This window comes from Mytilus galloprovincialis, chromosome 3 (assembly GCF_965363235.1).
Source record: "Mytilus galloprovincialis chromosome 3, xbMytGall1.hap1.1, whole genome shotgun sequence".
NCBI classification, from domain to species: Eukaryota; Metazoa; Mollusca; class Bivalvia; order Mytilida; family Mytilidae; genus Mytilus; species Mytilus galloprovincialis.
In genome coordinates, this window is record NC_134840.1 from 86,142,951 (window position 1) to 86,155,982 (window position 13,032).

The window sequence follows — 13,032 nt, forward strand, 5'->3', positions numbered from 1 at the left end:
AAAAACTTTTGTAAAACGTGTGGAATATTCTTGAGATGCGTCTTCTAAATTTATGTAACATGTCTTTAAAAATAATACATACTATTATTATTTTTCATGAATTTAGATTTAAAAAAAAACAAACGCTGTATACAATTCCTACAAAATAAAACCAAACGTCATAAAAACAGGTGTCCGTTTACTCGTTTTCAAGCGTGTGGTTGACAATAAGTTGGATAAGATCGATTGGAAACGAAGTTGTAACTTTATCTAGGATCAGACTTCCATTATGTAGTTATTTTTGACATAAGTGGTATTCTTGCCTCTTCTAACTTTTCACACAATAGGATAAAGTGTTCCATCATTTCATCTGCTTTACTACAGAGTTTACAAGTTGAGCTTATATGATTCTTTGAAAATGAAAATGGGTTTGTAGGATATAGTTCCCAGTTGAAATTTTAAGACGTACAGGAATTTTTGGTGAGTCTTTTGTAGACGAAGCGTGCGTCTGGCGTAAATATAAAATTTTAATCCTGGTAACTATGATGAGATTATTTACCACCACTGGGTCAATGTCACTGCTGGTGTAATTTTAATTTCCCGAGAGTATCACCAGCCCAGTAGTCAGCACTTCTGTGTTGACTTGAGTTATCATTGATATGTTCATAATTATAAATTAACTGTTAACAAAAATTTGAATTTTTGAAATACTAAGGCTTTTCTACATCAGGAATAGATAAGCTTAGCTGTATTTGGCAAAACTTTTCTCTTTAACTTTGTATTTTATTTGGCCTTTTTAACATTTTTTTATTCGAGCGTCACTGATGAGTCTTTTGAAGACGAAACGCGCGTCTGGCGTAAATGTAAAATCTTAATCCTGGTATCTATGATGAGTTTATTTACTACAACTATCCCATCACTTTAACCTGTACCAAGAAAATAAAGTAAAGGTCAGATGAACCAAACTGGAAATACATGTTGACCTTACAATCATTTCATACACCACTTAAGCTTTAAATGTAGTTGACCTATTGCACACGGAAGAAACAAACAAAACCAAGAAAACTTAACATTGCGCAATACACCATGAAAATGAGGACAAGGTCAGATGAACGCTGCAAGACATGTACACCATACAATCATTACTTGTTTAAAATAATGTTGACCTGTTCCATATAGTATCTAAGAAAGAAACCAAATCAGGAAAAATTAAGATTGGCCAATGAACCATGAAAATGAAATCATGGTCAGATGATAATTGCCAGACTAACATATAAACCTTTTAATCATTCCATACACCAAATATAGTTGACATATTGCTAAAAGTATTAGAAAAACAGACCAAAAACAAAAATTTAAAATTGAGCAATGAACCGTAAAAATTAGGTCACGGTCAAATAAAACATACCAGACTATCATGTACACCGTAAAATATTCCTATTCACCAAATATAGATGACCTATTACATATAGAATTGAAACAACAGTTCGAAACACAAAAACTTAACTTTAACCACTGAACCATGAAAATGAGGTAAGGGCAGACGACACATGTCAGTTGGACATGTACACCTTACAATTATGTCATAAACCAAACATATGAGACCTTTTGCTTATAGTATCTGATATATGGACGTAACCACGAACACTTCATCTTGTTCACTGATCCATGAAATGAGGTTGAGGTCAAGTGAAAAGTGTCTGACGGGCATGCGGACCTTACGCACATACCAAAGATAGTTATCCTATTATAAAGTAGAGAGAAATAAAGAATACAAAAAATCTTACATTTGTTTTCAAGTAGTCACTGAACAATGAAAATGAGGTCAAGGACAATGGACATATAACAGGCGGAAACTTCATAACATAAGGCACCTATATACAATGTATGAAGGATCCAGGTCCTTTACCTTCTGAAATATTAAGCTTTTAAGCGGTTAGCTAACGTCGTCAAGTTTGTTAACAATTATACTCTTTCATAATTTACAATAATAATTATATCAAGGAAAATTCTTGTCCAAACAGACATGCAGATAACTGGGCTCCCCTCAAAACAATTGTGAACATCTTAGCTGGTTCTTCCATGAATTACATCCAGGAGTAATATTCGGAGGTAGGAGGTTAAAATCTTTAATTGGCAGAAGTTGAATTTCAAAGTGTATATCCTTGGCGGAATTCTGAGAACATTCTGACTGTCATTAGATGTTCTTTTGTGGTCTTTCAAAATATTCTTTTGATATTTTGACTTAATTATGTATATATTATCAAAATAAAATCAGTCTGAGCCAAAAATTATATAAAGTCATCAGTCACAAACCAATAAACCTTAAATAAAACCCCACTAAAAGTGGTATTATATTTGTATTGAATTAATTCATTCGTTCTTTAATTTTTCAATTTGGTTTATCGTAGTAAGGTTCTAATATTCCTTCCAAGCTGTACGATATTTTTCCAATTCTAAAGCTAAATAATGACCTGTATTTTGTGGTTTTTTTTTCTTCTCATGAGAAGATTTGTTCGCCGTCTTGTCTTATCTTGTTATCGGGTGTATTGGTAATCAAAAGATAACTAAAATTGGCAAATCAAATATTGAAGAAAAAAGTAGGAACATTCCGGAGCACCTGAGATCACCCCTAGTTTTTTGGGGGGTTCGTGTTGTTTATTCTCTAGTTTTCTATGTTGTGTCATGTGTGCTGTTTTTTGTTTGTCTTTTTCATTTTTAGACATGGCGTTGTCAGTTTGTTTTAGATTTATGAGTTTGACTGTCCCTTTGGTATCTTTCGTCCCTCTTTTGTATGCCTTTTTGTGACACAAATATAGGGAAAATATCAAGTCAACATATAACATCTGTCACAAACCTTTTAAATTCAAATATCACATTGAATGGAATACTAAAGTTTCATGGAGCATTGAACATCGCACTTTTTGAACGTTCTGTAAATTTTCTTGTTTTTCAAAACAAATTATGTAGATTTTTTAAAGCAAAGTTATGACTACATTTAAAAACACCTCTTAAGTCGAAAACAGACAGACAACGTCATTACAAACTAAACAGCTGTGCCATGAGATCACGATACGCTCGTCTCTTTTTCAGAGAATATAAGTTCAGTAACTTCTAAATGTCATATCAGAAATATATATACTAGTCAACAAAAGAAACGATACACGACTTTTTTCAAATTTCAAAATGAAGTTTTCCGTTTATAGGACTAATATTAAAGGTACCAATACTTAATGACAATGGAAATATAAATCCGTTGAAAAATGTTTTTTGGGCTTCCATGACGTCATTTGGCGAAATTATGTTTTGGGACAAAATTTACATAAATCGCAATTTTAAAAAAGCAGAAGTTCCAACTAATTATGCCAACTCATTTAAAGGTTAAGACAATGTTTGCCATCAATTCTTTTTTTCTTTCTAAATCATACAGTTTCCTTGTTTATTGTAAAGCAAAGTTCGGGCCCACAAGAAATCGTTAAAATGTTTACATTATCCATTGATCTACCATAGACAGTATGTGTAAAGTGAAACTAAAAAAAACCGGTAACAATCTTAAAACTAATCCGAAAGGTTCCAAATTTACAGTGTGTTGTTTTCATATCTAAAGCATTGATTTGAGACGAAAACATTTTTTTTTCTTTTCATTTTTTGAGATTCCAAAAAACACCTTTTTTTTAACCAAAAATAAAAAAAAAAAACAATAATTTAACTCATAAGTTACAATATGAACATGACTTGATTAGCATATTGAATATTTTTAACCAAATTTGAAAATTCATTTAGTACTTAGAAAAGTATGTGTCGATTTTTTATCCAACTTTCTGCAAAAATAATTTGCACCCTATGATCGTTTACACGGAATTTTGTTACTTTCCGATTAGTTTTGATTTTCATTATCATATGTGCATACATTGCAAATAAAAACTTTTTAAAATAATGTATCTCATTTTGTTTTATATTTAAAACTTTTTGATAAATTTTATTCCAAAGTCGTGTATCGTTTCTTTTGTTGACTAGTATATATGAAAAATAAAGGAATGTTATTTTAATAGATATAAACAAGTCTTCAAAGTTTAATAACAACTGCTCAAAGCACGTTTGAGTTTAAACTACTCAAAAGCATTGTTTAGTTACTGTCAGAAAACTAAAATCCTCCCTTTTTAATGAATAAAATGTCATAACTCAGAAACATACAATCTAAAATCCCTATAAATCGAATAAATAATACATATAAATAACTCATCAAAATTTCTTGCAAATTAGTGAAAGTGTTATTGAGTTACTATCCACAAACTGGAAAATCATCCATTTTAATGAAACATCGGAAATTTGAATATGAAATTCATAAAATCGAATGGGAGCTAACATCAATAGATATTAACAATTCCCCAAAATTGCGTGTTTGAGTTATTGTCCGACATATTGCTTTATTTGTTATTTTCATCGGATTTTGTCTAATGTTTAGTTCGTTTCTGTGTGTTAGATTTTAATGTTGTGTCGTTGTTCTCTCTTATATTTAATGCGTTTCCCGCAGTTTCAGTTTGTATCCCGGATTTGTTTTTTACTATCGATTTATGAGTTTTGAACAGCGGTATACTACTGTTGCCTTTATGTTGACGACAGACCGACAGACAGACGGACAACGGTATGCCATAATAAAAACGGGCGTATAAAAAAAAGAAAGATACCAATATTAAAATCCGGTTAGGCACCCACTGTGTTGCTCACATGCGTAAATACAAACCCGATGATAAGTCTTCTCTTATATTTAATGCGTTTCCCTCAGTTTTAGTTTGTAACCCGGATTTGTTTTCTTCTATCGATTTATGGGTTTCGAACAGCGGTATACTACTGTTGCCTTTATTTATTCGGTAGGTCACTTTTGAGGAAAAGGACGAAGGGATTGTGATTACAACGATTGGAACATATCCGTCGTCATCTGTGAAACAGATATTCCATAACTCGTTTTTATATGGTTCCAATTTCATTACTTTGAACTCTTGATTTAATAGCTTTCTTAAGCTTGTGAGCAGCAACCCTCTATCAAGGAATTCCTGATATGAAACGCCAACCCTAGAATATCAAGTGGGGTATATGCACTCCATATGTAGGCGCTGTTGGAATGTTGCTTTCAAGAAATGGAAAGTTCACATTTATGATGTAAATCAAGATACGAGACCGTTTTAACTGTATCTATTGTATTCTTAATTTCAAATCCAATGGAATACATGCGTTCAACATAGTCACCAACTTCGAATTATGTGGTGTGTTGACATCATCAGAAGTTAGGAGATACTTCTAACTTCGTTCAATTCTTCTTAAGATACTCCTATGGGAAGTCAGCTGCATGTGAAAAAAAGAACAAGTCTACAAGAAGGGGAACACGGTTGATTCCCATTAAAATTTCGATAAATTGTTGACACGTCCTCCAACATTTGGAACGTCCAAATAAAAAAATCAAGCATCTTTATAATGTCAGTTTCAGAAGAAAAAATATTTGTTTAAATCAAAGTGATTTTTTACAAAGGACGATGTGTCCCTCCTAAGACGAGATACTTGTATACGTTTTTATTAAACAAAGAAGGCCCACCCTTTTAATTTGTCTTTTAGTTTGGAATAGGGAATACTTGTGTAAAAGGTAGAAAAGTCAATTGTAATAATACTATTGCAGGATGAAAGAGTCTTAAATTGTATGTACTCTAAAAGATCTTTTAATATTTATTAGTATCCACATCTGGTTCACGCCCACTGTAGAATATGCAGTTTTGCAATAACTTTAAAGTCCAGCTTTGATTGCTGTTAAAACTGATGTAGATACTTTAGAAAGAGGATTCGTAGAGCAATATACCGTTGTTTGTTAGGACACTTTTCTACCAAAGGAATACTTTACTTTTTATTTGGCACATTTTTTTTTAAATTTTGGATCCCCAATGCTCTTTAACTTGTATTTGTTTGGCTTTATAAATTTTGATATGAGCGTCACTGATGAGTCTTATGTAGACGAAACGCGCGTCTGGCGTACTAAATTATAATCCTGGTACCTTTATTAACTAATTAACTAGTTTAGGAGTTTTGAGTCTTTTGTAGACGAAACACGCGTCTAGTGCAAATACACAATTTCAATCTTGGTATCTATTATGAGTTTATTTATGTAGTTTTGGTATCCAATATAGATGGAGGATCCAGTAATTCATCTTGAACAGACCAATCGTTATCTTGGATTCCCTCTTTAGAAAGTGTCGTGTTGAGTTTCCAACGAAACTGCCAATACCTAATTAATTTATCAAGCACTTTATGTAATGTGATCTACAAAAAAACGCTGTTGTGTGGGGCTTTATCTGTGGGGATAATAACATATTTGTCATGGAGGTAGGACAAGTTTAACCCATTTCCTGGCATAATCCTCGACTGAATCAATCAATATTTTGAGGTTGTGTTTCCAATTGACGGGTATAGACGCACGAGATTTCGGGCCTTTAGATAACACATTTCGCAGACAAGTGTTATTGACAATGTATAGGTCAACGGTAATAACGTGTTCAACCGGATTATATATGAATGGGAAACTAGTACCGGTGCACTCAGGAGATTGAAACTTGAAGTCGTCAATATATATCTTTCAACACGTGTTTGTATTTGAAAATTGTACATGCAATTGATTTGGTATAGGTACAATGTATAAGCAATGTTAAGTACAAACTGGTTTTTAAAATAGGGAGGTATTTTCAGGCGAACAGATTTCTGGTGTCGCAGTTCCCAATTGTCGAATCCAGTATATCTCTTTTAGTCCTAGGAGAGGCATTGCAAGATGAGGATTTTTGTTCTGTGATGTATTTTTTTGATACTACGAACTTCCATAGAAACGAATGAATTATCAGGCTGCTTTAAATGCTGGTCAATAATGTCGCTTACATTGTTGTTGATGTCTGATCTATGGCCGCAAACACGTTTGTTTAGCCTTCCTTTCGTTTCACCGACTTATACCAATCCGCAAAGGTTACTCTCTAATCTGAAAGACGACATTTATAGATTTACAAATCAGATTATCTTAACCTCTGGTAAAATAAGACTGTTTAGTTTAATTTCTAGTGAATTGAGCATCTGGTATTAAAAGTTTTGCAGCCATTGACTTCACATTTCGAATTGAGATTTGTTTAATATCACAGCCTTAGTCTATTTAGAAAGAGCATATATATCATTTTGTTGCGTTTATCCCATTACGCTGGCATATTAATCGACTGAATCCATCAGTATTTTGAACTTATGTTTCTAATTGATGGATTAAGCCGCAGAATATTTCGGTCCTTTTGATTATCTATGTTATATATGTTGGAAGCATTTTGGAAGTCATTATAATATCTTCCTATTTTGGGGTCATAAAGGCTAATGACTCATTTGGTAAAACTTTTACAGTATTCAATTTGAAAACAATTGATGTCTGATCGCATCCTTTTCATCAAATACAAAATTGTAGTAAACCAGTGATCAGTCATTTTAAACCAATAGGAATAAAAACAAAATAGAAAGTTTAAAAGTGGTCTTTATTATAAACAACTGAACTTATTAAAACAAAACAAGGTAACATGATTATAGTAACATTTTGATTAAATATCATAATTTAGAAGAAAATAACAGCACTTCAAATATTGTATGTATCTGCTACATGTATAGTTAGTATCTGGATGACAATAGAATATAATGGTGATTAATTGTACTTTGGGGTAATTTTTTTTTAATATAAACTAAATCTACCATTAAACATGAGCAACCAGACATTTTTTTCATCTGTTTGAATCAGGTTAACATATGTTTTACCCTTTAGTATTCTAAAACAAACTAAACTTTCTATGAGATTAAAATATTGGTCATGTGTTGTGATATAAGTCATTTCTGTGTGAATAAATTTTGTATAATTCTGGTATTTTTCTGCATTTAAATGGATTTGTTGTCATTGTTTTAAACCAGCAAATCAATATGTTTAACAAAACTTGTTTCATGCCAAACTTCTAAAAAAACATAGAAGAATAAAGCACAAAATGGCATTTCTAAAACACTCATTTCTCTAAATCTAATATACTATGGTTTTGAATGAGTAAATATGTGCATAAAAGCCATTTTTATCTGCTTTGAATGCCTGGTATGAGGTATATAGTTTTTATAATGGGAGGATTTCAATGTTCAGCTCAACACCTCTCATCAGGAAAATCCCCTTTTAAATGGCAAGTTAGAAGGTATAAATACAAGTATCTTAATTCATGATTTAAAAATGATCACTTTTGAAATACATATCATTAAGGGCTGATGTATAAATGTAAAATTAATACTCATACAAAACAACTGTTTCAACTAGTAGAAGCACTTCATAGAGAGCAACATTCATATATAACAGGCTATTATTTCAATACGGAATTATTTTCAATTGTGGAATTTGCACAATTTCTTGTGCTTGAAATTTTTGATAAATTACATGTTTATTTGATATTTTAATGTTTTGAGGGGTTCATAACACTTTCAATGCATTTTGTATAGATAGTGTTGTGCTAGGCACAGTATATTCTATTGAAAAGATACTATCTTCTTTGTATTAATAGAAAGTGTTGTGCGCTTAACAGAACATTAAAGTACAGAATAAGTGTTGAATTTATTAATAATTTAAAATACATTGTACTAGAAATTATGCAAATTCCATAATTAAAAATAATTCCAAGTTCAAATAATAGGCTGTTATATGTACATTGAAAAACAAAATAAATTAAACATACTAATGGATATGAATTGAAAATAAAAACTTAAAACCTATACTTTGGTTTTGCCATGATTTTGGATTTACATGTAGTGCAAATCTACAAAAAAAAATGGGCACAAATAAAACATGATGGAAAATCTTGAAATGAATAAAGAATTAACACTGCCATACACCAGCACTTTAGTTTCTAAATTTAACCAAAGCTGTACATTTAATGGAAAAAATGCAAAGCATAAACTCTAACTAAATTTGAAACATTTTATCAGCATTATATAAATCATTGCCTGCCATTCCTGATTCAATTCAAGTTCAAAACAAGTACACTATTTATTATATTGACTACATAAAAGAGTATTGTGGCATATATATATATCATATATGTCTATAATAATTAAATGGTTATTTATAAATCAAATACTAATAAATAATAAAAAAAATTATGCATGGCATAATATAATATAGTCATACAGTTAACAAACAAAATTAAGCTACCAATGAACACATACTTCAGCAAATACCATATCACATATAACAATTTATATGATATTTTCTTTATAACATAATAAATTAAATCATGACTCATTTAGGATAATATATATATAAAGTTATAACCTAAACCATATACAAATGAATGTTTTGTGAACTTTTAAATAATTTTCTTGCAACTGTTCACTTCATAAAGAATGTTTGTAATGCTTCTTTATGTACTTTTATTAGAATGTAAAATTGTTGACCAAAGCACATTTTGTATGAAAATGTGCAATCAAAAATACTTTTGCAACCCTTTAAAATTACAAAAAGATGCATTCAGTTCTTATATTTACAGTTATATATGCTACATTTACGAGAATAACTAGTTACATTAAGATTTTGCTTTGTTTTGCTATGCATTGTAGTGACTTTTTCAAAAGACAACATGTGCAGTAATTAATGTTGAATTTTATTGAGAAATACAATTTGTTATTGGAATGCCTCCAGATTGCTTTTGGCAATCAAAAGTATGAATTCTTATGAACCATATGTGTAATATGGAACTATAGTTATATATGTCCATGGTTCAATAAAAGTTTAAGTTCATCATTTAGGTATTGTAATCATCACTCTTCTGATAAGGATATTTCTATAGAAAACTTACATGTTGATAACCCAAGTTCTACCAGAGCGTCCTTTGTCAGAGAGGCTCTAAAATGTATTGTTATCCACCCCAAAATGGAAAAGAAGCAGGAATGGGCAAATACAAAATTCACTAAATTTCATATATGCAAAATTCATTTTATAGCATAAAGTGTCCTTTGCTGTAAATGACTGCAATGTCACTGGACTCTATTCGTCATCTGATTTGTATGTGAATTTTTGTTACAGGTGAAATTTCTAAATAAATTGCAACAGTGATCAAATTAAAACAAATTTTGAATCATCTTTGTCATGTTACTCCCATTGTAAATTCACCTCGGAAGATGTACTGTAGATCTACTTGTGTTACACTAAGTAGTTTTCATTTTATTTTAGAAGCTATTAGTTTTTAATAGCTATTGTTTAATTCAAGTTTTAGTGATTACTTTATAAAAAGAAAGTATAAGAAGAGATGATTAGTGTCTACTGTTCATTTAAATTATTTGTTAGCATGAATTATTTGATGTGTTCAATAATTAATGTGTATATTTCTTATTGTTTTGGAGAAGACGTTATTAAGCTGTAAAACTTTTGTTTAATTCATTTGTCATTTTGAACAATAAAATTTGTTTAACTAAACTATTGCATTAATATATCTCTCATTTGAATCAGTTAATCAATAATACATGCTGTAATTTTTTTAGTTTACGGTATCAAAACATCATAAAAAATACAAAAAATACACAAAGATATTCAGATTGATTAGTTAAATAACAGTAAAATAAAAATCTAGCATATAAAAAGTCTGATTACAAAGCTACTTACAAAGCTATATTTTACACTACAGTATCACAGACTAGTTATTGAGATCTTTGAACAAGTACAAATAAATGTTTCAACCACATGCAGCCCTGTATTCATATAAAAGTTTCACTTGATAGGGTGTGAAATACATTAAAAACATTTATGGCTTGAGAAAATACCAAAGTGATATCAAAATTTAAAGTAATTGAAATATTTTAAAATGAGTATCCATAATAATTTTTTGAAAAAATTGAATAGATAAATATTAACCTTTCATTTAAAAAGAATTTCCCTCTGTAACATAGCAGAGTTCACCATTGTTTTTCTAGCAAGTGTTCAATTCCATTTTTTTTTTTATTTCTTTAGTCAGATATTGAAGCTCAAATTTCTCATTAGGAATTAATCTTTCATTTCCTCTGAGCAATAGTGATTTCAATACCTTACATCTGATCAAAATGCTGTTCATGAAATAAAAAACAAATTGGTTAAATTCAAGAAAATTTGTGAATAAATGTATGGTTGATAGTGTAAAAAAAGTTCAACCATTTTCATAATCTGACACCAACTTGAATTGTTTGGATATACACTTTGTTAAATCATGTATATGGTCCATATATCTGTGCTAACATGTCTAGGATTATTTCCAGATTGAGAGTTGATATCCACAGAGAAATAAATCTCAGTAAAATCAAATTGCCATTTTAATTTTTGTCAGAGAACAAGATATGTTTTCCATATAAAGAAAATAGTAATTTAAAACTCGGTGAATCCTGCTTCATATGTCATTTACTCTTTCAAAAATAGTGTTCAGAAGAGAGGACCATTTAAATAAAAATGTTAGTGAATCATCTGAAGAACTTATATCATCATGGTGCAGCTTAAGGCTTACATTTTTACAGCATTATTACTTTTGATTAATTATAAATATCAGGCAAATCCAAATCCTTGGAAGCCTTCAGTGATCGCTGTTATCATACATTTATGCATCTGTTCCATTGAAGTATATGAAGGGAGACATAACTGGTTAAAACTGAAACAGAAGAAAACAAAATCATTACAGAAATATGTAAACTTTCCTGTTAACTCCTTCCAAATGAGCCTTATAGAAACAAATACTACAGACACTACAGTCGACTCTCGTTATGTCGAAGTCAGTCGCACCAGAGAAATATTTCGAGATACACGTAGTTCAACTCAAACGAACACCGGAAGTTCGACAATCTAAGGGACACAACTCTTGCTTAGCTTGGTAAAGCTAAAATAAATCCGGGTGAATATGGCAAGGGGATCGATATTCTAGTATCAGATCCATGTATTTGTATGTCAGTCTTTTATTATTATAATGACATTAATTTTACTTATTCCATTGTTTAATGAAAAAAAAATCCTATGGCTTTTCCAAGAGAGTAATTTCCAATCGATAGTTTCGTTATTCAGGTCGGTTATAGTTGACAAAATTGTGTATTCTCGGATACAAGAGATTTAAGAAAACTTTGATTTCTATTCATTTTGTTTTATCTCACTCTTTCTTTTCAAAAGAAAATATAACAAGATTAAAGACGCCGTTTGAGTAGTTTTTAGGTGATCATCAACGGAAGCCATAATCCTCACTTTATACACACCCAAGTTCATTAGTGTAAATCACAAATTAATTGTTTTGTAAACATTTTAAATACTTTTTCATGAACATTACCAATGTATCACTAATTATTTATCAAAATTCTATAAAAGATAATCTTAGGTAAACACTCATGGAAATAGCAGGTCATAAATCAATACAGTGGTCAGTGACCAGAAATTTAATTACACGTGTATTGTCAGATTAACTCTTCAATCCATTTAAATCCCGGAGGTCATGTTTTGACATATGTGTATTAGTTCGAGATAAAAATTGAATTGTAAATGCTTTTGTTAACCTTGGGACCGTAAATTTAGTTCGACTCAACCGAAATTTCAACTCATCCAATTTCGACTCATCAGGAGTCGAATTACATACTTTTGTATGCAATAATGTTCGGGACCACGTGAAAACTTCGACTCATCCGAAATTTCGAGTCAACCGAGTTCGAGACAACGAGAGTTAACTGTATTTTAAACTGGTGTAAAATACACTAATCCCAAGGTACCTAGACATCAATATTTTAAAAAGATTTAAGAATAAACAAATAAAATAAACAAAAAACAAATTTGACAAAAACATTCCTACCATAAAATAAATTCTACTGGCATATGTTCCCATTAAAATTCCTATTCCTTGTGCAGAAAAATAATGTTAACTTGATTGTTTTTTTTGTTTCTACATGATTTTTTTTAACTGTGAGGGTCATATTGCAATAAAGGTCTTCAACCATTATGTATTTAGCATGTATCAATGCATAAGTTTGAGGTCC

At 30.5% G+C, this 13,032-nt stretch overlaps 1 protein-coding gene across 1 annotated transcript in view; it reads right to left on the reverse strand.

Moving 5' to 3' along the window:
- Positions 1 to 9,368: 9,368 nt before the first annotated feature.
- The window catches only part of LOC143069243 (apoptosis-resistant E3 ubiquitin protein ligase 1-like), a 36,376-nt gene continuing 32,712 nt past the window's right edge, over positions 9,369 to 13,032 (reverse strand). The window contains exon 19 of the mRNA XM_076243776.1: positions 9,369 to 11,672. Coding sequence (XP_076099891.1) covers positions 11,570 to 11,672 — 103 coding nt within the window. The 3' untranslated portion in view covers positions 9,369 to 11,569. The remainder of the gene's footprint in view (positions 11,673 to 13,032) is intronic.